The sequence below is a fragment of the Primulina eburnea genome, chromosome 15 (genome assembly GCF_022965805.1).
Source record: "Primulina eburnea isolate SZY01 chromosome 15, ASM2296580v1, whole genome shotgun sequence".
Lineage (NCBI taxonomy): Eukaryota > Viridiplantae > Streptophyta > Magnoliopsida > Lamiales > Gesneriaceae > Primulina > Primulina eburnea.
The window spans coordinates 3744575-3771855 of record NC_133115.1 but is presented as its reverse complement, the minus strand read 5'-3'; the positions used below and the strand labels follow the sequence as shown (position 1 = coordinate 3771855).

General features: G+C 33.8%; 4 protein-coding genes across 5 annotated transcripts; 3 read left to right on the top strand and 1 right to left on the bottom strand.

Annotated features, from left to right (window-relative positions):
* The first annotated feature begins 1577 nt into the window (after nt 1-1577).
* Nucleotides 1578-2144, top strand: LOC140814407 (uncharacterized). The gene has a single exon (XM_073173367.1). It carries the CDS (start codon nt 1578-1580, stop codon nt 2142-2144), a length of 567 nt encoding a protein of 188 aa, XP_073029468.1.
* Nucleotides 2145-8046: 5902 nt separating this feature from the next.
* Nucleotides 8047-9361, top strand: LOC140814966 (putative HVA22-like protein g). 2 transcript variants are annotated; one of them, XM_073174062.1, is made up of 6 exons: nt 8047-8176; nt 8320-8365; nt 8493-8591; nt 8700-8756; nt 8900-8963; nt 9046-9361. In XM_073174062.1, the coding sequence occupies exons 2-6, from the start codon at nt 8334-8336 to the stop codon at nt 9277-9279; spliced, it is 486 nt and encodes a 161-aa protein (XP_073030163.1). In that variant the 5' UTR covers nt 8047-8176; nt 8320-8333; the 3' UTR covers nt 9280-9361. The 2 variants fall into 2 exon arrangements, with proteins under 2 accessions (XP_073030163.1, XP_073030162.1); XM_073174061.1 differs by having other exon boundaries at nt 8047-8365.
* Nucleotides 9362-10603: 1242 nt separating this feature from the next.
* LOC140814405 (COBRA-like protein 1) lies at nt 10604-13695 on the top strand. The gene is made up of 6 exons (XM_073173366.1): nt 10604-10631; nt 11600-11679; nt 11763-12216; nt 12408-12567; nt 12922-13175; nt 13265-13695. The coding sequence occupies exons 1-6, from the start codon at nt 10604-10606 to the stop codon at nt 13564-13566; spliced, it is 1278 nt and encodes a 425-aa protein (XP_073029467.1). The 3' UTR covers nt 13567-13695.
* Nucleotides 13696-13705: 10 nt separating this feature from the next.
* Nucleotides 13706-15108, bottom strand: LOC140814940 (flavonoid 4'-O-methyltransferase 3-like). Its single transcript, XM_073174038.1, has 2 exons — nt 14290-15108; nt 13706-14127 (listed from the first exon to the last, which is right to left on the bottom strand). The coding sequence occupies exons 1-2, from the start codon at nt 15058-15060 to the stop codon at nt 13828-13830; spliced, it is 1071 nt and encodes a 356-aa protein (XP_073030139.1). The 5' UTR covers nt 15061-15108; the 3' UTR covers nt 13706-13827.
* Between the last annotated feature and the right edge of the window lie 12173 nt (nt 15109-27281).

Here is a 27281-nt window from a genome sequence, read left to right as displayed (position 1 = left end):
GATACGTGAGGTACCTGTCCATACCCTTATCAAGATCTTATGGAATCGAGCCTTTCCTAGTGATTGAGCAATATAATTAAATCAAATATTTTCATTATTCTGGTTAATGTTAATCTAGAACAGTGTTTTTTCCCGGTATGTAGCTCCACAAAAGGTTCATTCCCAATCACAAGAGCAATTTACATAATTTTCGTCATGTAATTGGAGTGAATGGCATACAATGACAAGCCAGATACGCGGCCGCCAGCTTTCCCAAATTAAGGGAGATCTGCACTAATTGCTCACGAACATGGATGCTATCTGAGACACCAACTACGTTAATCCTAGGTTATATGTAGTTCAACGGATACAATCATTGTTTTTTGGGTTTAGGGTTATAGGTTCAATTCTTAGTGATATCATTTTTTTATTCTTTTATATTTCAATTTATTTTTTAATTTATATATCAAAATTACAGTGTAATCCCTTGCTATTTCTTATAGTTATATTTTGATCATCATTTAATATAAATCAAATGAATTATAAAAAATATTATACAAGCACACAACGCGTGCGTCGATGCACTAGTCTAATTTAAGTCTAGGATCTCAAACAAATCACATAAAAATATTTCACGAATTTCTAATTTTTTTTCCCATTTTGCTTTCATGATATAAATACATTGAAGTAAAATATCATCATTTTATTTAATGTGTTTACTAAAAATACATATCAGGTTGCAATAATGTGTTAAAACTAAATCAGAAATATGATAATAAATAATAGATAATTGGTTACTGATATCATTAAACATTTTTACATTTTCACAAATACTAGTACATATATTTCATTGATTTGAAAAAAATATCATGAACTTGAACATATTGATGAAAAATATACATAATAATTATTTTGATTCATAACAATCACAATTTATATGTTGAATTTCAACGTCTCGTGTAAACCTTTTAGGCACCATACCATTTATTTTGCAAAATTCGTCTCATAACTTGGTGATGTGTCCTTGGATAATGAATTTTTGTCATAATTAGTTTAATATATGATTTTAAATTTTTAGTTATCTTAAACACACAAATTTAAAATACGACGTGTGCACCTGATATGAAAAAATTTACCATATTATAATGGTTTACATATTTAAATGAGTTCACTAATACTAAAAAAATTTGCACTAGCATTATCAAAAGAAATTGAAAAAACTTGAGAAGTTAAACCATATTCTTCTAAAATAACTAATATAAGTTGAGAAATATTTTGTATCATGTTTGATTCGTTAAAATATCTGTATGCAACCTATCTCTTTGAATATTCCAAGAACTATCAATGATATGTAATACTCATAGGGTTCGCTTGGTATGTAGGATGTGATAATTGAATGATTAATAATTTGATTGATAAATGTTTGATAGGATAAAATTAATAATTTGATAAATATATAATATCATGTGTGGTGTGAAATAAATGAGATGGATAAAATCATGATAAATGTATTAATGACCAAAATACCCTTCCCACTCTCTTTTCTTGGTCATCACTCGCAACCCACGGAGGAAGTTTTTCAGTAGTGATCCCTCAATATGAAGGCTTCGATCAAGTTTCGCGATGACCGGAAGCCTTTGTTGAGAGCTAAAGTCCCGATAAACATCATGAGTTTCCCCTTTCAATCCGGAGTTGTGGCCGGAGAATCCAAGGAATTATGCCTCAATCTCGCCACTTTCTTTGATTCTGGCCCTTCGCTCAAATTCTCGTATCGTCCGAACAATTCTCAGAACCCCTTCACCTTCGTTTTCAAGACTGGGATTGGGAATTTCGGATCCCCGAACAGAAGCCCTCTGAACATGAGCGCCGAATTCAACTTGATTGGTAGCCGAAACCCTAGCTTTTTCATCCATTTCAAGCCCAAGTTCGGCGATTTCACGCTCAAGAAATCGCACTGCTCCGAGATTGTCAAGGGTCTGGGTGGCGAGAAGTTCTACGGCGGCGTGGGGAGTGGGGACGGTTTTGTGAATAACGGGTATTTGAAGGGGACTGGTTTCTTCTCGTCGTCTGTTGAGTCCAAGGCGGCGGCGGGGGTGGTGTGTGGTTTGTTGAAAGGTGCCGAGATGAGCGCTAGAAAGACGTTACCGGGCTGCCGCTCTTGGTGATGAACAAAATAGGAATCGAGCACATGACGAAATCAAAGCCGATAGTAGAGAAAACAGAGCCTGGACCCAAGTATGCTGAAGTAGCAGACACACTTGCAAATTTGATTTTTTAAGTGAGGGGTATTTCGGTCACATATACTTTATGGGATTGTCGGATAGTTTTTATCCTGCTAAATTTCATGGATTTTTTGTCCAATTCAAACAGTGAGATTGTCAACCATATAGTCAATGTAAAATTCAGAAAAGGAAGCAAACAAAAGACTAATAATTAATCCATCCTTAATCAGGCTTACCAAACTGGGCCATATATGAAAAACTTTGTCAATGATCATTAAAACTATTCGAACACAATTTTTTTTTTATTTAAAATGATATAATTTTTTTAATCAATTCTGTTTGTTCAACAACTAATTTTTTAAGTGTGTGTTTGAGTGTATTTCATGGGATACGTCTAAATAAATATTTGTATTTGTTGAAAGTCAATTTTCGAAAGATAATTTTTCATTAAAACTAAAAAAACTTGTTCGCACAATCTTTATCTTTTTTTTCCCTCTAAATTTATATTCAAAAAAAGTAAAAAGTTGAGAATTGTTACCAGTTTGAGACTAAACTATCAGAATTTGAGTTTGAGAACGATCAATATCAATTTCAACCAGATGATTTTTATCAACATGTCACATTAAATTTTCATAACAACCTCTTTGTTCAAATTTTAACTTTTCGAACAATATTTTCATTTGGTTTGTAAATCACAGGAGTTCCACACAATCTTTTCGAAATTTTTGGTAAAAATATTATATGTGTGACGAGGCACCGCTAGTGACACGTCTACTCATTTAAATGTGCGGAAATAATTTTTTTTTAAAACAAAAGCTCGCATTTTAAAAATAACATTTAAACGTTTCGCATGCATACGCTCTACAGAAAAATATAACATTTAAAAATGATCTTAAATATTTGACAGTAAAAATTGTGCAGTTTAAATTTATCAAACTCATCTAAAATCGTACGTAAACATAAAAGTAAAAATCTTAAAATCATCAACGTATGAAAATGTTTAACTCATCTCAAAACTCGTAAATCATAATGCGGAAAAACATGCGGTCCTCGGGTCGTGTCACCACACTAGGTCTGCCTACTCAGAGTCCGGCACCTCCAGTCCCCTCATTCTCAGGCTCACTTGAATCACACATTCCTAGGGAGTCTAAAGACTCAACACACTGTACCAGGAATAACAAGTACATATACATGAACACAGCAGTGAAAAATATCATACTCAACATAACTTTCATGAACTTAAAAGCATAACGTAAACGTGTCGTGAAAAATCGTATCGTGTCAAATCATGTCATCATATACCTTTCAAAACAGCTCATCGTATCAACATAAACTTAAACATTTTCTTTTAATTGAATTCAGTTCATTAGTTGTGACTTTCATATCAACTCTATCGATGGATCCATCTATATGTAACCACGGTACTGGACGGCGGGGACATCATCGACAACATTACCCGTCCACTGAGCCCGGGCCTAAGCTCATCATATCTCATGTCATTGTATACATATACATTGTTAGTCACAACTAATCCCATCTGTTGGAACTTTTCAAGTTCGCGATCTTGATTTTGATGTTAAAAAAACTTGTTATTGTGTTTCTAACATATTTACTCAAGTGTGAAGTTGCAAACACAAGAAGCAAGCTGAAACTGAATTTTACACAAACTGAATTTCTGACGAGCTTTGGTGTTTTGATGATATCTACCAGCTGGATGATTCAAATGACAATCCGCCAATTGGACTGATTAGAAAACTCAATTTGGAACAAATCGTATTTCACGTCAGTTGGGAAAAATCGGATGTTATCATGGTCTAACTGATCGCTCAATTACCGAACTGATCACACGAAAACAACAATCAGTTGGGTTTGAGCAGCTGCGGTATTTTGGTCATATCTCTCAGCTCGATTATCGAAACGAAGCGATTCAGTATGCGTTGGAAAGATAAGACAAAGATCTACAAATCATTCTCAGAAGTCAAAGTCTGAATCGAAGCTTACGATGCTGATAAATGACGATGAAGCTACTGGTTCTGTACAAACTGAAATCAGCTAGGCTGATTTTAGCACACCAGCTGAAACTGAACCAACTGCTGACCAGCTGACCAACCAACTGAACTGAACCAGCAGTTGACCAACTGAACTGAACCAGTTGCTGACCAGTTGAACTGAACGACCAGTTGAGTTGACCAGATTTGACCAGTCGGGAAAATGCCCAGTAATCTGAATTTGACCGTTGCAATCTCGGAAACAATACAGAAATTTTTCAAACGGTCATATTCTTGTGTCTAACGTATATATCAGTGTTGGAGCCTATAAATACAACATATTGAAGATCAAACAAGAGCTTTGGAAGGGGATTCAAAGCATGGACAGTTAGCATGAAGAAATCAGTTAGTTGAGAGCACAAGCCCTTGTGTGAGGATACATTTGAGATGTACAGTGTAACTGATAAATTCCTCACACACGATCACTCACACATATAAGAGAGAGTTGAACTTCAAAGATTAGTTGAATGAGTCTTGCACAAAGACAATAAACTTGTGTATGTAGTCTTTACATATGAGACATTAAACAATATGCTGATTGTGAGGTGCTGCCTACAATCTTGAGTGCTAGGAGTTCTAGTTGGATGCTGCCCTTCCGAAATGGGTTTGTACAAGTAGTTGTATAAATCAAAGTCTTCTAGTGGATCCTTCCCAAGGGGAAGAAGGGGTGACGTAGAAGTGTTTGAAATCTCCGAACATCCATAAACAAATTCGTGTCTATTTGTTTATTGCATTTACTTATCATTTTCATAGTTTTAAAGATGCATTGTTGAAGCATTTTATGTGTTCTTCAAATACCACAATATTGCTTACCAAGTGTTTGATAAAATGCTTCAACTGAAATACTTTTACTCATTCAACTTCCATATATTTTAAATGCTTTACAAAATATTTAATCGGTTTCTACGAAGAATTATTTCGAGTATCTTCCGCTTGGTTTTTAACCAAACTCGATTTAATTCATCGGTGTTCAATATTTCAAGAACCGAGCTATTGTAGCTCAACGGTGCCCCCCCTAATCGATCCTAACACCATCCTTAAAAAATATCATCATATTCACCACTTAATAAAAACATGCATTTACGTAACTTTTCCTTTAAACCAACCATGTAACGTATTTATCACAACTCCATAAAATTCATAAACATGATGCATAAACATTTAAAATATCATAAACTTGTGCTCCGGGTGCTCCAGGACCGAAATCTCATCCCGGGTGCAAAATGACCATTTTGCCCCTGGAAACCCAAAAATTATCGTTTCACTACTGGACCTCTAAAATTGAACCGAAACTTACCAAACTCGTGAAAATGTCCCAGAATATTTTAAAAGCATTCCTAGACGTAAAATCAAGCCAAATTCACAAATTAACCGATTCGTTTTAAAACTTGGACCAGGTCCCGGTTTTAACCCGAATCGACTCAATACTTAACCAAAATTTTCTCAACTTTTTACCACACTTAATGAACATCTAAAAGACCTTAAAAATATCCAGACCAGGCCTCTACACCCCTTGGCCATGACCCCTATGTTGTTGGAAAAATTGTCCATCACATGTTCGAACCTCTATGCGTAGCAACTCCCCAAGTTTTGGTCTCGAGCCCAAAACCAGGTGGACCAGCCATGACTAGACCTCGTCTAGACCACCCTAGGACCCTACTGGACCCCTTGAACCGAGCCTACAACCCCATGTATGCTGCAACTTGCAAAGGACCGAGGAACACCTCACGCTCTCACCCGTGACCAACCCCGACTCCAAGTGGTTCTAAGGACGAAACCAGCAGGTGGTGGACCTCCCATAGCTCGGTTGGACCCTCCTGGATCGTACCTTAGCATGGTTCAGCCCTTCCCCAGCCGCGCCTTCCCGAACCCCCACCAAACACCAAGGAAAGTTCTAGCTAGCCGCCTAGACAATGAATCGGCCCTCTCCTATACCATGCACCCTTAAACTTCCAGCACCGTGTTAACTCGTCTTACAGCATACACACCCCTTAGAAACTCTGAAAAATCGATAGCCCCTTGCAACAAATCAATAAAACATGAGTATGCAACGTAAAGGTGCAATTTTCGTGACAAAACTTGAACAAAATGTAACCACACGTTAGATCAAAGGATGAACATGCATTTACATATATTTCAGCAATACTATGGCGTGAATGATGAGAAAAACAAAATACAAGCGTGTCCTAGCGTTTATATGATCAAAAGCTTGAAGAACTACGGGCGAGACGTGAACTGGAGAGCCGGGAAGAAAGCTTTCTTTGAAAACTTGAAGGGCTGAATGTTGCTGATGTTTGCTGCTGGAATTCACGTAAGAAAGGCTGCTGGAGGATGAGGTGGGCGGCCAAGTGGTTTTAAAATGGGTTTAGGGTTGCTAATGAGGGTTTTTAAATGATATAATTAAGTATTAATGGGCCATAATTAAAATTAAATGGATAAAAAAGATTTTTGAGCCCATTAATCATTAAAATAAACTCATCAAGCCCATATACACTCACGGAAAATATTTCGTTTTGATATATTTTAGAAAATATTGCCCAAACCTTCAAAAAGTTATCCGAATCGATAAAATTTACATACTTCTAAAAGTAAAATCATGCGGGTCAAAATACCCAAAAAAATCTCATTTTTGAAAAATACCATTAAAAACATCTTATGATAATTAATCATGTAATAAAGAAATTTTTTCCAGAAAACTCTCCGGTCTCCGTTCCTCGTTCGAGCATGAAATGCAACTTAAAAGCCATTATGCATGAAATTTAATAACCCATGAATTAAAACACATAATTATGCAATAAACATACATTTAATGCTTTAAAACAATTTAATAAAATACCAAATAACTTTAATAACTTACATGCATGTGGTTCATGTAGACTTTCAAATTTTCGGGATGTTATAACTAGAGTTTTAGGCGTCTTCGGATTGCTCATATTTTCTCTATTTTGATGATCATGTGTATGTTGAGCTTTTTTTCCTTGATGTTGTTCCTCATCGGAAAAATCAAGAGATCTTTGAACTTGGACATGATGCTCTTTTTATTATCACCCCTACCACTTGATCTAATAACATGTATAAATATAAAATTGAAGTAATTAAGAAAATAAATGAAAACTGAACAATAAATCAATAATCGAGACTTGATAGCTTGATAATTAAAAAAGAATTAGGAATTAATGATTGAGAACCGAGAGATAATTGTGTGAAAAATGAAGGAGGTGGGGAGTGGTATTTATATAATAAAAATTCAGCAAAAATTAATTAAATAGTCGAATAGCCGGTCCAGGTCCGGGTCGATCGTTGCACAATGGCCACGTCAATGTGACTGTTGATCTTAACCGTTAATCTCGAATGGTCATGTGATCGGATGATCGTGGCTGTACAATTTTTTTTTAAAATAAAAAACAACCGACCCGTCGGGTGGAACGGGTCCAACATAGAAATTCTAACACATTCGATACAGCGGGTCTACAGATTTTTAATCCTAAAACCGTAACTAGACAGCCTTGGGTCGACTACAGTCTAGATTTCGGGACAAACTTGTTGTCCCGATTAACCGACCAATTGACCATCGATTGAGTCCGATTCGGGTCCGGGTCCGGGTCAAGGTCAAACTCAAACTGTGGTCAGGTCTATGTATATGCATATATGTGCAGCAGCTAGTATTCAGAAATGAAATATGAAAAATAAATAAATATTGATTTGAACATAAACGCGACTTCACATAATTACGTAAAATCGTTCTCGTATTGTTAATAAAACGTTGGCCGGGTGCTTAGCCGTTAATGTGCCCTTCCTGATATTCGCGACGTTTCGCTCCTTAACTCGAACCCCTCTCATATTCAGACGCTCGTGTCCTTAATTTCGAAGCAGAGTCCAGTTCAAGATCTCTACAATTAATTTTAATCTATTTTTTTCTTGAAAAAGGTGATTTGGTTCATATTTTCTGCCATAATTTAACAAATATAATCAATTTCCCACGCAGTATGGTATCAGGAAGATGGAACTCGATATTTCTTTTTGTTCTCACTGATCCCAGGTTGATTTTTTTTTTTTTCGCATGATTACAGTTTGAGGAATCAAAATGATGGGTTCTTTTCTAACAAGAGTATTACTGTAAGTTTTGCGAGAAATTTCAACTTCTTTTCCTTATTTTTTTGGTTGGTTTATTGTAATTTTGGATTTCAGACAAATTCATAAACTTGCCTGGTTTTTTTTTTTGGTTCCTACTTTTGTATCACAGGATGGGATTGGGATGTGTTTATCCAGCGTATGAATGTTACAAAACCGTGGAAACACATGATTTAGAGATCGAACAACTCAAATTTTGGTGTCAGTACTGGTATATTATTTTCTGTGTTCCTCTGTAAATAATTATGTCACTTCAATTTTTCCAGTTCACTGCAAATAATTTAGCAACATATTTTGTTCTGTTTGCTGATTCTTGCAGGATTATAGTTGCATTACTTGCAGTGTGCGAAAGGGTAGGCGATAACATTATATCATGGTAATCAACAAATATTACTTCATGTCGTTTTCTATCCACATTTACACAAGTTAATTCGATCCTTCGACCCTCGAATAATTTGAAATAAAGAGTTGGATAGCGACTAACTCAACTAGTCACGTGTTGTGCTGTTCTATCCTAAGGTTACCTCTATATGGTGAAGCCAAGCTTGCACTAGTCTTAAGCCTTTGGCATCCTAAAACAAGAGTAAGTAGTCTAAATGCGATCTTTAGAGGCTAAAGTTCGAGTCTTTTTTTCCAATGGTAATTGTGTTTGTATGCTTTTGTAGGCAACTGTGCATTTCTACAGTTCATTTCTGCGGCCATATGTGGAGAAACACCAGCAAGAAATCGATTTAAATTTGGCGAAGCTGAAGGAAAATGCAGCCATGGTTGCAAATTTAGCTTGGCAAAAGGCTCTGAGTTATGGACAGAAGAGATTCTTGGAGGTCTTGCAATTTAGTTCTTATCAATCAGCAGTTTGCAGATCTCAAACTCATCAAGAATCCACAAGCAAATTATGATACAATTTTGGTTTGAAAGATAAAATGGAACTAGAATATTATTGGGAAACTAATGGTAATCCTAGAGGAGATTATTTTGCTATTGTTTTGTGCCAAAAAGTAGTAATAAAGAAATTTCTATTTCAAATATTTTTTTTTTTATTTTTTTGCATTTTAATTTTGATTTAAAAATATTAGAATGTAAATTTTGTTCTTTATCAGTATTGGCATATGAAATACGTGCAATCTTATTTTAGTGCGTTTGGGATTGAGAAATTGACTTAAGAAATATATTTTTCCAAAATAATACTAATAGAGAAGATACAATTGAAAACGACAAAATTTTTTGTGAGACGGTCTCACGGGTCGTATTTTGTGAGCCGAATATCTATTTGAGTCATTCATAAAAAAATATTACATTTTATGCTACAAGTATTACTTTTTATTGTAAATATGGGTAGAGGTGACCCGTCTCACCGATAAAAATCCGTGAAACTCTCACATGAGACCTACTTATGAAAAACACTTAAAAAATCTCTCTTAAATTTTATTTTTTATTTTTCCAACTGTAAATGTTTTTAGTTCAAATTTGTCTGAATATTTGGTGGGCTTATTGGGTCACTTGGGGAAGCCCAGATCAGATATGCTACTTTTATGGGGCTTTCGGGTCACTTAAGTGAAGCCCACAGTCGGAGCTTGCAACTTGGATGTTGGGACAAAACCAAAATATTAGAAAAACAAAGAAAATGAGAAAAGAAATCGTCCATGTTTTACTCGGAAAAATTCTTGATGAGAAATTTAGATGCTTGTCAGCAAACGAAACCCACCATCAATTCTTGATTATCACTATACTCTGAATTCACTTATGATTTATTTTACTTGAACATTAATTTTGCCGGTTGTTAGAAGTACAATCCAAGCAATATCCATGATTGGTAGTTGTTAGACAAAATGCTTGAATAAAACAGTATTCTTGTCAAGAATACGCAGCAGAGGTGATGAAGTTCTTGTTGAGCAGGTAAAGTCGGCATCTTTAACTCCTTGGCTGTTTACTTTTTGCGATTCGTCTGTTTATTATAGGGAATTTGGACCCACCTTTTCCTCGTGTCATTCTCATGCACCGTCCTTGGATCGTTTTCTTTTTGGAATGTGGGGATGAATATTCCAACATCTGGTTATTAAAAAATGTGTCTGCATTAGATTTTTAATAAATTGAGGGATTTTTGGTCCGTATTTTCTACATATGCATTTGGCTGGATCGTCATTTCAGTGATGCTTTTATATTGTTACGTTTTGTATTATTTTTAAGATCGTATTATTTCTTGCATTCTATTTTTTATTGCCGATGGAGTTTGATGAGGGGGATGACGATTGTTAAGTATTTAAAATTTTGGTCAGCATAAATAATTTGATTTTTCAGTCCACTGTGGCTGAAATTTGAACATGCTATTTTGACCTTCATTTGATATTGTAGTTAAGCACAAGTTTTATTCTGTTGTGTGATTCATGATAAATGCATTTTGTGTTAAACTTAAATAAAAAAAAATTAGGAATCTATAAGCAGTCACTCCTCAGAGAATTCCTATCAAAATAAATCGAAACAGTTGAGTAGTTGATTGAAGAGTCGAAACCATTTAGTTATCGAGACTTGAATTGTTGCCGGCACGCGGTGGTGGAATTTTCAGCTTAGGACATAGATCTTGGGAATCAAGTAGCAAAAGATGTAGCATGAGATTTCTTTCTGGCTGTGACTATGTAAATTCCTACTAGTTTCTGGGAACTTTTATATGCTACTTGTTGGTTTATCTGTATAATTTGTAGACAATTATGACATGCCTTGATATCCACGTCAAGTTTCACTGAGCTGATGGTGGAAAAGACAACAAAAGTCTGCCAATTATTTATGTTTTGTTGCTTAGTGTACAAACATCTTAGGAGAATCTACCATGTATAACTGTTTGGTATTTTATGATTTATGCCTTCATTTTGTCCGTTATTATTTATTTGGTGTTTTCGATGATTCTTCTAGTATTCCATTTTCCATCTTCCAAGTTACCATGGTACAGAAAAAAATCTCTTGCCTAGATGGACAATCCTTTTAGGTTTAGAGCATTTTCTATCTCAAGCCTATAGCTCTTGAAGATTCATATTACTCAATTGCAAAAACGGAAATGAATACAATCACTTCGCATATATGGCGTTATTTTCAGTTACTACCATTAGTTATAATTTGCAGACTTTCAGGCATGCTACCTTCTTGTCATCGCAATCTGCCTTTCTCAAATTCTGAGCTCTGGAGGATTAACTTTTTATTTTCTCACCTGAAATTTTCACACTGCAGATTGCTATGACCCATTGGATCCAAATGGAAATTTTACTGTCACCTTTGACACACTTAAGTACACACACGATGGCTATGTGGTTAGTCATTCTTGCAATTCTAAATTATGTGAGTTTAAAGTCTGTTACTTTTCCAAAAAAAATTATTCTCTTTGTAATTTCAGGCCAGAGTAACCATCCAGAATAACTATAGGTATTGTCATGTGGAGGAACCAGGTTGGAAGCTTGGGTGGACGTGGGCGAAAAACGAGGTTATTTGGTCGATGGCTGGTGCTTTTGCCATCCAACAAGGAAACTGTTCGTCCTTCAAATACCATGTGCCACATTCTTGCAAACCAGATCCTGTAATAGTCGATTTGATGTCAGATGCAACAGCACAAAACCGTTCTGATGGCTGTTGTCGAGGTGGCATTCTTTCTTCCTGGTTTATTAACCCTTCTGCATCTTACTCATCTTTTGAAGTTACGGTTGGTAATGTGGAGGAGAATTGCACTGGATACAAGCCTTTGAATTTGACCTTAGCTGCCCCAGGACCAGGTTACACTTGTGGCCCAGTCATGGACTCCAGTCCCACAGTATATTCAGTCATTGGAGGCAGACGAGAAGAGCAAGTCTCGAGTAAGTGTTTTAATTATAACATGAATGGTAGAATGAGTGTGATCCAACTTTGCCTATCACTAAACCAAAAAGTTTACCGACTTAACATATTAGGCCTATTTTATCTACTTTTCACTATTCAGACAATTGGAGGAAACTAAGCTCATTCATACGCTAGGACTTGTCCAACAGTATATATTCTCATTTTACAGGAACATGGATATCAACCTGCACATACTCCAGTTATATTGCGAGCAAAACACCAATTTGCTGTGTTTCACTTTCAACATTTTACAATCCCACCATCACATCATGTCCGTCATGCAGCTGTGGGTGTCGAGTGGCTGACCCGCTTACAACATCATGTATAAGGTGTGTTGTTGTAATAATATATGAAGCATACCTCCCCTTCTTCAAAATTGCATTTCTGATTAAGATATATTTTAGAATTACATTTGATATTTTAATATTATCATGCATATTTGCTACGAGTTTATTTTGATTCAGTTTTAAGAGATATTTTCCTCTATCTAAAGGGATGAGAAATGTATTTTAAAATTTAAAAAAATGCAATAAGAGATTTTTCGTCTATCTGGATAAGGTATAGTTGATGTAGCCCTATTAGCCTTATAGCCGAATCATGTAAATTATGTGTCATGTTCGTTTGCTTTCGGTCATATTTGTACTGTTTTAAACTAAACAGTCTCTACATATGTCCCTGATTAGTGAAGGTGTATTTCCATCGAATTTGCTGGACATTAATCTGATCCACTGCACCGACCACATGTGTCCGCTTCGGGTTCACTGGCATATTATGAACATTTATGTTAACCATTGGAGGGTGAAACTAACGGTCTCAAATTTCAATTATGGAAAAAATTACTTGGATTGGAATGTTTTAGTTCAACATCCTGGCTTTGGTCAGCCTTCGACTGCTTTTAGTTTCAACAGTACCATAGTTCCTACTGTTGGAGTCCCAGGTAGTTTCCATAGCAGAATTTATATTTTCAAGAATCGGAATTTATTTTTTTAATTACAAAATTTCTGATGAAGATAATATATTTTGCAGAAGATATTGCCCTTTTATGGGGAAAAGCTTTCCATAACACGAACCTCTTGAAAGCAGACAAGGGCGAAGTGGGATCCGTTACCACAGAGATACTTTTGCAAAAAGATTCAAGTTCATTTACACTTAGCAATGGATGGGGTTTTCCTAGAGCAATATATTTCAATGGTGATAACTGTCGAATGCCCCTTCCGGACACCTTTCCGATGCTACCAAATAGTAGCCTGAATCGAAGGACTTCAAGCTTCCAGTGTTTTCTAATGCTTTCCTTCTACTTATTATACAGGGTGTTTTCTGTGTTTTGAATCATTTTTCCTTCTGTAAGTGTATTATTATGACATACTTGAATAGAATCAAATGTTCATATGTAATCTTTTCAGGTATAGACATCACTCTTGTTAGACAAATTTTGATTTTACTATAGTCTATAACTATCTAAAACAGTTAAAAAAAATCACACATTTATTGATACTCTTTTTGTGAAGTTTGAGAAACATTTGATCTTTAAAAAAGAGTTATATGCCTCTTATTTTTGAAGAGAACCACCATTCCCATATCAAGAAACATCATGCATAAGCCTCTATAACAGACACAATAGTCTTGGTGTCTTTCACGGTGTACTTGGTAAACCCGGCCTCATTCAGCAAGTATTCCCATTCTTTAGAAGTCCTCTCTTTTCCTTTCTCCATGAAAGCAATCATCACCATGTCCTGTGCGAGATGAATCTTGCTATACTCGTCCTCCCCTTCACCTTCTTTGACCACCGCATCCACTATGATCACCTTCCCCTTGTCCTTTGGGATCGCGCCCATACAATTTCTCAATATTCGGATGCATTCTTCGTCGCCCCAATTGTGTAACACCCACTATAATATCAAGAATGCAACAGTTTCAATTAGTGCTTTAAATCCCTGGCCTACTTATATAGATATGTACTTGGCAGTGACTTGTAATATAAAAAACTCTGCCGACAGACATTTAGCGTATAAGACATCAAGTTTAGAACAAAGTCTCGAGAGAAACCGTACCATAAGAAAAATGGCATCACCCTTCGGAACCATTTCAAACATGTCACCACCAACATGTTCGACACCTTCAAGACGTGGTGCCATGGATATGACATGAGGGCGATCATAGTTAACCCCTCGAATCCATGGGCAAGCCTTAACCAAGGTGTTAAGAGCCGTCCCATCACCACCACCAACATCCACCAGAGCGCGAATCCCCTCAAACACCTCAGGATACTGTTTAATGATTGCCGACATAGCAACCTTCGCATGGCACGCCATCGCATCATTGAACAACTTATTATGATCAGGATTCGCTACTGCATGTTCCCACAAATCAGCCCCACCATGCGAGGCTTCAGATGCAGAATCATCATTCAGCAAAGCACGTCTGCTTAGGCCATGCCATGGACCAAGTGCCTCCGGGATGCTCTGAAGAAGGATGAGAGCAGCCATGCCATCTTTCAACAGCAATCGAGATCGTGGCGTTTGGCTGTAGCAGACTGATGATTCTTGGTCTCGAATCATCCGAGTTTGCTTGAAGAAACCATGGTGAATCAAGTATCTCATGATACGGTAGAGGGCAGAGGGGGAACAGCCCAAGGCGGTGGATAGCTCGGGGAGCATGATTGATCCGCCGTGGCGTTCGACAGTCTCAGATATTTGGAGTTCTATGGCACATTTGAGAACTGCTATTGGAGCGAAAGCAAACACATACTTCCACATTTCCAACTGAGCATCTTCTTCTTCTTCTTCTTCCTGATGTTCTTGTGATTTCATTTTTGCTTCCATGGTTGTCTTTTTTGTTGATATGCACAAGAAAAAGTGTGCAACTGCGCTCCATAAATATAAGAGAAATTAGGTATATAACAACTTCCTCTCTCTGTATAAATAGATAAGTTCTAATTTTTTTTTAAAAAAGGATTAAATTAACAAAAGGATTTGATATTACAAAGTATGTGGATAAAAATACCATTCATTCGACCATTTAACAAAAAATACATAGATTTATTCATTAAAATTCTTACATATTTTATTTTTAATTAAATTAATAATTAATTAACTATCTATTTTTCTATTGCTAAGTATGTTGTTATTTTTTTTTATTTTTTTGCATTTACTCTCAATAAAAGTGGGAGCAAGTAAAGTTGGAAGGCCATAATAAATGAAAGTTGGCCTTTTTCAAATTAAACTTGGAAAAAAAGGAAAGAAGATATAAAATGCATTAAATATTTTCACACTGAGGTAGCTTCCTATGAATATAAATATGAATATGAAGAGAGACATGTAACTAACACTCAAGGGAAAATTATACTTTTAATCTTTTATGAAGTGTGTGTGGTGCATTATAACACTCTATATATATATATATATATATATATATATATATATATATATATAGTTATATATATAGTTATAGTTATAGTTAAAATTGAATATCAGAAACTTGTATTATTAGCAAATGATAATAAACAAAACACATATAAAATAATATGGATTGAAACAAACTCAAAAAAATATTTATCCATCCACACACTATACCTTAGGGAAACTAACCAAAAAAAGTAATAATTTACATGGAGAAGAAATGACATGCAGAATATATAGATAATACAGCATATGACAATTCAAATTTATAATTTGATCTCAATCATCTACTAACATTGCAACATCTCACTAAATATATATACTAGAAGTAAATAGTAAGCACGATAAGGAAAAAAATGATGCCATAACACTTGAAAATTTTAAAACACGACGAAAAAAGAAGTAAGTTAAATAAATAAACTGATCTATCTTCCTTTTGCACTTTCCCACTTACAATTCTTTGAGAGAAACTCGAGGCCAAAACTATGATCCCAAATGCGATTTCAAGAAAATATCAAACTTTTCACTTTTAAGCCCTTAGCAATTTACAAATACTTCAAAATTAATCATATTCAACTGCACATTTCAACCGCACATATCGAAATCTTTTTAGTAATGAAGTCAATTTATTAAAGAAAAATGTTTGATTACTTTTTTGTCAATATACCTGTCATTATATATGTGCATGAGAATAACTCTACAAATGCAAATAAATTACCGTGAGATTATTGTTATAATTAAGTACTATTTGCTAATACATAATTATGGAGAGTAACTATGGAGAGACTTAAATAAAATAGAATCTATGAGAAGAATTGAAAAAAAATTAATTATTCAATTTATTTTATTTATTATTAGAATTAGCGGGAAAAGCTAATAAAAAAAAGTATTTATTTTCTACATATGTTTTTCTCATTTTAACAGCTTTACAAAAATATTGTTCTGGTAACATATCATATAATATATGTGGATAAACGATTGATTCATCCACACTTTTATATGTACTTCTTATTCAAATTTAATAATTTTTTGATTTCTAAAAACACTTAGACTTTAGATGTAGATCGACGTCTATTGTAGACATTCGATACAGCATACCAAAATCTAAATTAGATTGAGATCCCTAGGTTAGAAATAAGATAAGATAAGATAACAAGTCATTGACTTAAATACAGATTCGTATTTGTTCATGTAGTCAGATTGGATACATGTTTTAATAATTGTTTATGCTTTTATATATGTTTTATATGATTGCATTAATACAATGTTTATACTGAGATATTTATATCTCACCGAAGTTATCCGGCTGTTGTCTTGTCTGTATGTGTGCATGGCAACAGGTGAGACAGGTTCAGGGTCACAGACGTGAAGAAAGATCGAGATTAGAGTGGTGATTCCGGACTTGTATATAGATAGGTTTTATTACTTGATTGTAGTAGTTGAACCTAGTTTTGAACTAGATGCATGTTATACATGATTTGTATTTTTATACTGGTTTGTATAATAGAATGATTCCATTACCTTCCGCATTTTAAAAAAAAAAAAATTTAGACCCTGTTTATTCTAATTGATTAAATTAGTCCCAATAATGATTAAGAAGATGATTAGCGTCCGGGTCCCCACAACAGGCAACTTCAGCCAAGACGACAACTCCCAACTAATCCACAACCCAAAGTCTGCCGATCTTAAACAACTTCTTCAACCAAACATCTTCCACTTGTGAGTTGAGGTTGTAAGAAGGTTGAAACGTGTTGAACAATAATGATTTTGAATGATTTAATTAGACATAGAAACGGGGTGTTCTGATACTCGAAATACTCCGAGTTGATTTAACAATTAAGAGCTAGTAATAAACTAGATGTTTCTATGCTAAAAAGCAGAGCTTGTCTGCACTCTAGTCACAGTGGCAGAGCCAGAAATATTACTCCATCCGGATTGGAATTTTAAACTCTAAAATCTTTTAATATTTTAAATTGATCTACCCGGACTAATAGCATATTATTCCAAAATTATACAAAATGTACTACATATACATTTTTTTTAAAAAAAAATCCGGCCACCCGGGCTTTACTCTGCCTCTTACTCTAGATGACGTTGATCTACAATTGTGTGTGATTCTATATATATATCAATAAGTTCTTGGCTAGTTGATTGAGTCCTTTCGTCGGTTCATCAGTTTTTGGCTTAGAATGTTTTGCTTGATGTTTTAAGTTTGTAACACTTCTTATTTGATGATCAAGATACATCCCGAAAATCGATTTTTTTTTATCAATGGTCAGAGATGATCACTTGATTTATCAGTTCTTACACCAAAACATAAAATCCTATAACTTATAATCTGCATGTTTTCATTTTTGATCTTGTTATCGATCAATTCATGGTCTTAGTACACTAATCTACAATTTTTTTCAATTTCAATAATTTATCATTGAAATGCTGACGTGACACCAAAAATCGTTAATGTATCGGATTCCACACTAGCAGTCTGATAAAAAATACTACAATTGAAAAAAAAAAATCAACTTAATGGACTAAGACATTGAGTTAACTAATAAATTTATCAAAAAAAAAAAACTTTCAAATTAGAGGACCCCAAATATAATTTTCACAAAATTTAAATCAAAATAAATTATAAAAACATGTTTGTTTATGAAAAAAAAAAATCATTGAGAAATTAGAAGGAACAAAAAGTAAATTGCAAAAATATTGACCTAACTATCGTTAAATTAAAACACTATAGATGTTAATGATGGTAACCTAGTAAAAGAGTTGAGAAGCTTGTTATTATTCAATTTAATTTTAATGATCGAAATAAATTCCAATAATATTTATTAATTTTGCATAAACATGTGTTTATAATTTATATATTTAAATTAGAGTTTTCATATTTAAATTTTCACAAGCTTGTTAGTAATTCAATTCAATATAATCTATACAAAACCAAATATTGCACAAGAAGTTGAAGTAGTTGGTGATATATGACGAATCACATTCCTCAATTCTAACTTCTAAACCAAATTGACCTTGAAGACGTACACTGAAAAATATCAAACCTATATAACAAAATATACTTTAATTAAAATATATTAAATATTTCATGAGTTATGATTTTTTTTTATATAAACAACAAATTAAAAGGGTGAGCAGTCGTATATAGCTGAAGATGTTTAAGATTCGAATCAAAATAAATTTGAAATAGTTGAGTAGTTGATTATGTAGATTCGGATATTTTGGTTCAGAGTTGTTGATATAATCATAAAAAATATTAACATAACATCGAAAAAGCTGATGTGATATCGAATTGTTAGACTTGTAAAATGTCACGTCAGTCGTTTGATCAAAATAGTTCGAGAGTAAAAATGTAGTGTAACAAACCAAACTTAATTGATTAAAACCTAAATTAGATAAGTTAACGGATCAAAAAATTATTTTCTCAATCAAAAATCGTGGTACTATTATATAAAAATTACATGATATCATACAACCTTTAGAAGACGAAATTATTTCAGAAAGCTAAGATAATGCACAACATATTTCTTCGAACTTGTTTTAGATGTTTAAGATTCGAATCAAAATAAATTTGAAATAGCTGAGTAGTTGATTATGTAGATTTAAGATATTTTGGTTCAGAGTTGTTGATATGGTTATAAAAAATTCTGATATGACATAAAAAAAAAGTTGGTCATATCGAAAATTGTTAGACTTGTCAAATGTCACGTCAGTAATAAGACCAAAATAGTCGAAATAAAAATTTAGTATATCGAAACAAAACTTAATTGATTAAGACCTAAAATTAGATAAGTTAACAGATCAAAAAATTATTTTCTCAATTAAAAATAGTAGTACTCGAGATAGCTCACATCTTCTTACAATATTTCGGCCTAAACCCACGCATTCTCTTACATTTGAATACTTGTTATATTCTAAATCACTAAGAAAAAAACGACAAAAAGACCTCCTGATTTTATTCCTAATAAAATCGAAATCTATAAATAAAATTTTTGAAAAATTCTATTTTATTTGGAACTCGCTTTCTTTAGCAAAGATCCTAGGTAAAAACAAGATAATTTGTCTAAGAGTAATAGTTAGAGTTATACTAACTAAAGAAATTAAAGAAAATTGAAATAAAAAAATTAAGTAGACTGGAAATAGGATAACCACTCGGGCATCGACCCAGGAAGAATCACACCCTATCCTAGTGGAATAGATTCAGGTTTCCTGGCATGGCTATGGCTATGCTTCCAATGAGAATAGCCGGCACCAATTTTGGTTTAAAGATAAGCCTAACTTTGTGGTCCAATTGGTTTAAAGATAATCTAATCAAATACTCAACTTTGTCTTGTTTACTGGTTATTTATGCGAAGGTAAAAATTTGTGTGAGACGTCTCACGGGTCGTATTCGTGAGACGGATCTCTTATTTGGGATATCCATAAAAAAGTATTACTTTTTATGCTAAGAGTATTACTTTTTATTGTGAATATGGGTAGGGTTGATCCATCTCACATATTAAGATCCGTGAGACGGTCTCACATGAGACTCACTTTTATGCGAAAGATCTCATGCTGAGCTTTTTCTAGAAAATTGGAGACTCTAGACTAATTTATAGGATAAAGTCCTATATAATTTTTTTTATTAAACATAAAATATTATATACGATCTGATAATTCAATATCCAATATGATACTTAAATTTATTAAATTATATGAAATACATATTTAAATTAAATATAACGACAAAATGTTCATAATTTCGCACTTTTTGTTGTGCAATCACCGTGATTAAGCTTAGCTACCAGCTTTTTTTTTATAATTGACAATATTTTCAAATCATTCAATCTATGATGTGATATAGTTGATCGGAGATAGTTCTTTTCTCGTTAATTGTGTCGGGTTGGAAATCTGTCTCACAAAATTGACTCTTCTGATGGTCTTATGACAGTTTTTGTGATATGATATTTTTATGTGTTTATCGTCCTCCCCGTATTAGTTGGAAGCAATCTTGACAACTAAAGTTACGAAAAGCGAAAAGCTAGTGTTAGTATTTTTCTTTTGCAAAGATTTTGTTATATACTACCGCCTGTTATGCACAAGTTATAAATGTTTGTAACCTGTGCTCTTTTTATCTTAAAATTTTCATAACAATGGATTATGTGATATACAACAATATATATATATATATATATATATATATATATATATATATATAACAATGGATTATGTGATATACAACAATATATATATATATATATATATATATATATATATATAATGGATTATGTGATATACAACAATATATATATATATATATATATATATATATATATATATATATATATACTAGAAAAGTGCACGTACGTTGCACGTGGAAACGATTTTATTTGAGATAAAATTAGTTGATATAATAAATAAAAATGAAAATTATATTTTTTATAAATTCATATTAATTACATATATGAAATTTACATGTTTTCACATGTTTATTTTAAATAATTTACTTTTCGTTATGTAATTTTGTTTTTTATTTTTGTGTACATGTCAAGTTTTAATAACAAGTACGGATATCGTCCGACAAAACTTGATGTATTACAAATCTACATTAAAAACACTTCTTTAATTAACTTGAACAAAAACCTGAATAAATTAATAAACTAAATTGAAATTAAAATAAAAAGATGAAACAAACACAATTTAAATAATTTAATTAAAATAATTAATAAACGACTGTTCAAATATCGTTTATGCATATATCAATTCTTAAGCAATGCTTTTGAAGGAATTCATTATTTTATCAATATACTATGTCAAATTATATTTAACTAATTCAACAACATACAATAACCAAATGTCATTTTGTTATTCAATAATTGCAATTGCAACAATGAATCGTGGATTTCTCTAACTTTTGTTTTTTAGTCTATGACTATCAGCATGTACTCAATCTCATATGTTGTTAGGACCGGCTAGATGTTTAGAGGGGGTGAATGAATACCTATTAAAACTTTCGGTATTATTGATTTGAGCTAACAAAATACAATCGCTTTATCTCAACTCAGTTGAGTTATAGGTCAACAAGGTAAAATATATGCGCAAAAAAAGAATTGTGTTCAAAGTTGAACCAAATAGATACTAACACGATAATCGGTAGATGCAGTTATCCCAATGTCAAAAGTAGTCATGATGTTCCGTAGTTTTTTGTTGAGGAAAATACTGTTAAACAACCAATTCAAGCTGATTTTTTGATGGAGAAAATGGAGAAGAAATGCAGCATCCTTTGGACTTTGGAGGATGCATAATATGTAGAGTACAAGAAACAATCAATAATCAATCAACATATTTCAGTCAATGAGAGAAAATGAACAAAGATCTCAACGATTTAGAAGAAGAGCAACGTGGAAGAAACCGTGGTAAATCAAGTATCTCATGATACGGTGGAGGGCAGAGGGGGAGCAGTGCAAGGCGACGGATAGCTATGGGAGCGTGATGGATCCGCCGTGTGATTCAACGGCTTCAGATATTTGGAGTTCTATAGCACATTTTAGTACTGCCATTGGAGTGAAAGCAAACACATACTTCCATATTTCCACCTGGGCAGCCAGTGCTTCTTTTTCTTGGAGTTGTGATTGTTTTTTGGCTTTGGATTCCATCCTTTAAATTTCTTTATTATTGCTGTGTGCAAGAAAATGTCTGCAACCAACACACAATAAATAGAAGTGAAGTAAAGGAGAGTCGCACAATTTATTATTTTCAAGTGTGTCAGCTAAAATTTCCATTTATGTGAGAAAAAGTTATCACATTTATGGTAACCTAATAAAAGAGTTGAGAAGCTTGTTATTATTCAATTTAATGATCGTAAATAAATTCCAATAATATTTATTAATTTTGCATAAACATGTGTTTATAATTTATATATTTAAATTCGAGTTTTCATATGTTAAATTTTCAAAAGCTTGTTAGTAATTCAATTCAATATAATCTATACAAAACCAAATATTGCACAAGAAGTTGAAGTTTTTAGTGATATATGACGAATCACATTCCTCAATTCTAACTTCTAAACCAAATTGACATTAGGCCATCTCCGACCCCTGCCCAAAATGGCACGCCATTTTTGCGCAGGGGCATTCTCCAAGGCCTTTTTAACCGTTTACCGTTTAAAAAAAATGAAATTGTATAAACAATGTAAGGGAGGGGAGTTTAACAATATACTGTATCACGCCCGATTGGCGTGAAAGATTTTTGATGAGAAAGTCCCGCCGTCTCGGATGGCGGGATTTTTTTTTATTATCAATCAAATGGCAGGACTTAATTTTTTTCTCAAACTAGTCCCGCCGTCTTGGATGGCGGGACTTGTTGAATTTTTTTTAATTAATAATTATAATTGTGGCGACAGATTGATGGGACGTGACGAGCATCACAGAGATAAACACGCCATTTTGAATGGCGTGTTTTTGACCGAATATTTGGTTATAAAATCGATGAACGTATCGAGAACATTTGTTATTATCATTTCTTGTTGGTATGAAATTTTTTGAAGCGTCTTTCAAATTGTTTCGGCCGATTCTTCGTGATACATTTTTTTCAGTGTTGAATCTATTTCATTGTTGAAGGTACTCAATATTAGTTTCTTTTTCCACATACGAGGTAAAATACTTATACTCGAAATTAAATTTTGTAGTTGAATTGAAATTGTTAAATTCTTTATTTGTGATTATTTTTTGAGGTAAAGTTTTGATTATTGTTAATTTTGTTTTTAACTGCTTACATACAAACAAATATTATAATTAACTTCATTATTTACTAATTTATTTGACAATGCATAGTATGAAAACTTATTATTATAAAAATTATTATTTGTAGTATTATTGAATATAACTAAGAAATATAATTTTTGTAATTTACAATACTAATTAACGTTTTTTAGAAAATAAATATGATAATACTTATATTTATAATTAGTGAAAGGAATATTTTATTCCTTTATTATTTTGTTAAATTGATAATATCAATTTAAGATTTTGCCTTTCTAGACTAAAAAGATTTTACTTGATAATATATTGGTTTACTAATTTCTATATGATAAGATCTTGATTGATATATGTATAGATATTATATGATTTGTTTTAATATGATTTTTATCTCCAAGATATTTTATCTTTGTTTAAAAGAGTTTTATATCTAATGAAATCTTGTTTCCATATTTTTTAGGACTCTTTTATGGAAGTGTTTCTAGGTCAAGCATTGGATATATATACATAGAGGATGGACGGCTGCAGTAGAGTTTTGTGGAGAGAGTTGGAGAGTTGAAGCTTTTCGTGTGAGTCCTTTGCTGTGACTCTTTCGTGAGGTCGGCAGAAGAGCGCATACATAGAAGAAAAATACAAAAGTCGAACCTATATTTTGTTGAGGCGTTTTTGTGTGATTGTGTGATCACTTTGTTGTGGAGAGCATCTGCTGGAGGTTTTTCGGGAGTGCACATACAGAGTTCAGATTGTGAAAAGTTTGTGTGATTGATTCACAGTTATACTGTGTTGCCGATTGGTGTTGCCAACACTCAAGAACAACACTGACGCAGAGTGTTGATCGAAGAGTGTCGTCGTTTGGTTTTAAGCAACACGCCTTTTTATGTTATGCATCTAGTTTTTATGTGGTTTGTTTTGATGCATTTTTAATTCCTTGGAGTGTCAAGGAATTTGGTTTTTTTTTTCTCACTAGTATTGTTTTGGTGTAAACGATTTACATAATTTTTCTAGTGAATTTTTTGCCATGAGGCATCGCACAAGTATTCGTACTTGTGCATAATTTAAATCTGGTGTTAATTTATTAAAGTTATTTTTGTGTGTTAAATACTTAATTTCCGCTGCCGTGTTGTGTACAGTGTTGACAACACCTGACACAACACTAACTTCTAATACACACATTATAATATTTTATATTTATTTCCTGTACAACAATCCCTTACAAGTGGTATCAGAGCCAACGCTTGATACACTAAGTGATTGATTCTGGTTTATTGTTGTTTTTTTTTTCAGGAAATTTAACAGAATCCCGATGGACATATTATCTACGAACACTGCTGTTTTAAAGGAAAAATGCTGGCTGCAAGTCAACCCGCACGGTGTTGCCTCTGGTGTTGCAACACCGGGCCGCAACACCACTTCAAAATCCTTGTGTCTCAATGCTAAATCTCACAATGACTCAGGTAATCATGAAATCCAGGATAATGATTCTGATGAACTCACATTTGAATGTGTGCAGGCTATGTATGAGGAGCTATACGAAGATTGGATCAAAAGAAATAAAATAAATTCAATCCTCTCTAAGGATAATGCTGATCTGAAAGAATCTGTGTCTCGACTTGAAGTTGTGCTTAGCAAGAAAGATCTTGAATTGTGCAAAGTCAAGGATGAGCTTGAGAAGGCCTCAAAGACTATTGGAAAATTCAACTCAAGTTCGTCAAAACTTGACTCAATGCAAACAATGGGAAAGGATGGCAGAACTGGTCTTGGATATGTTGAAAGCGCATATGAACATGGTGAATCTTCCAACTCCGGATCAAAATCAACTGTGTTTGTAAAGGGAATTAAAGACAATTCTGTCCCTTTAATGGTGAACCCTCCTATTGAGAATCTGCCAATCTCAAAGCTAGCATCGGAACAAAGGCCGAAACAAAATAGAGCTTCTTCCTCTCCTTTGAAAGTTGATCCTCCAGTGAAGATATCACAAATCAAGAAATCAGTGTCAACTTCCAAACCAAAGCAAAGAAAGCGACATTTTATCTGCCACTACTGCTATAAGCTTGGGCACATCAGACCCTTATGCTACAAACTAAGAGACGACTACTTGAATTTGAAATCAAATCGGGTGTTGCCCACCGTGTTGTCCAACACCAAGCGCAACACCGTAGTCAAGAAATCTTCCACAAGGAAAGTTTGGGTACCTAAAACTGTTAATCGATGCAATATCATTTATACTTCTTTAAAAACTAACATTGCAGGTGCATGGTACTTCGACAGTGGGTGCTCACGCCACATGACCGGATCTAAAGAACACCTCACGGATTATGTTGAAATAAAAAGTGGGCGTGTAACCTATGGTGGTGGTTCTAAAGGAATAATTGTAGGCAAAGGAACCCTGAACGTTGATGGGCTTCCTGAACTTCACAATGATCTACATGTTGAAGGACTTAACTCAAACTTAATAAGCATAAGTCAACTTTGTGATGATGATTTACATGTTAAGTTCAATAAAAATAATTGTGAAGTTTTTAATGATGCCAATGTTTGTGTAATGTCAGGTACTCGTTCAGCTGACAATTGTTATCAATTGGGAGAAGGTGATGGTGGCCGAAGTGCCAAGGTGAGTGAATTAGACGTATGGCATCAAAAACTGGGACACATGAGTATCAATACCTTGAAGAATCTGCGTAAGTTTGATGCTGTGAGAGGTATGCCCAATTTAAATTTAGGTGTTGTGTATGTCTGTGGTCCATGCCAGAAGAGTAAACAAACCCGTGTTGCGCACCCGGTGTTGCAACACTTTGGGAAAACACAGTGCCTTGAACTTTTGCATATGGATATACTGGGTCCAATGGATTTGAGAGTTTGGGTGGTAAGAAATATTCGTTTGTTTGTGATGATGATTTTTCTCATTTTACTTGGGTAAGTTTTCTTAGAGAAAAATCAGATACATTTGATTCTTTTAAGAAGTTGCATGCTAGGATAAAAAATCTGTATGATATGAGGGTGGTTAAAATAAGAACCGATCATGGTGAGGAGTTTGAAAATTCTCATTTTATTTCTTTGTGCCATAAGAAAGGTATCACTCATGATTATTCATCTCCGAAGACCCCTCAAAAAATCGGCATAGCTGAAAGAAAAAACCAAACCCTCCTAGAAATGGCTCGGGTCATGCTTAGTTCTAAGAATGTGTCAAAATGTTTTTGGGCCGAAGCTTTAAATACGGCATGTCACATTTCCAACCGTGTTTATTTAAGGAGTGGTTCTACAATGACCTCATATGAGATTATAATGGGAAGAAAACCAAACCTTAAATATTTTCATATTTTTGGATGTGTAGGTTATGTGTTGAATGATAGAGAGATCATCTAGCTAAATTTGATTCAAAAAGTGATAAATGTCTTTTTCTTGGATACTCTACAAATGGTCGTGCTTATCGTGTATTTAATCTGAGAACCAGGACTACAATGGAATCAATTAACGTTGTGTTTGATGATCTTGCAGATCTGGCAGTTAAAACACCAGAGGCTGATGTAGAAGAATTGCTGGATATAAGTGAGGCACTGACCAGAAACAGTGTTGAGTCTGGTGTTGAGACTAGTGAAGCAACACCAAGCACAACACCGCCTCTGAACCAACCAGAAACTGTGGATAATGATAACGATGATAATGATGATGTGGTGATCAATTGTGAAAGAGAAATTCCCAGCAAGATTCAGAAGAATCATCCATCATCACAAATCATTGGTGAATTACATGATGGTGTGCAAACAAGAAACAAAGAAAAGGTGGATGTAACGAACCGTACTTTTCATACTTAACATTTGCGGAAAAATTAAAAATTTTCTTAAATAAAAACATCCACACGGTCGTCACTCATCATTCATAAAATATCTTTAAAATCAACCA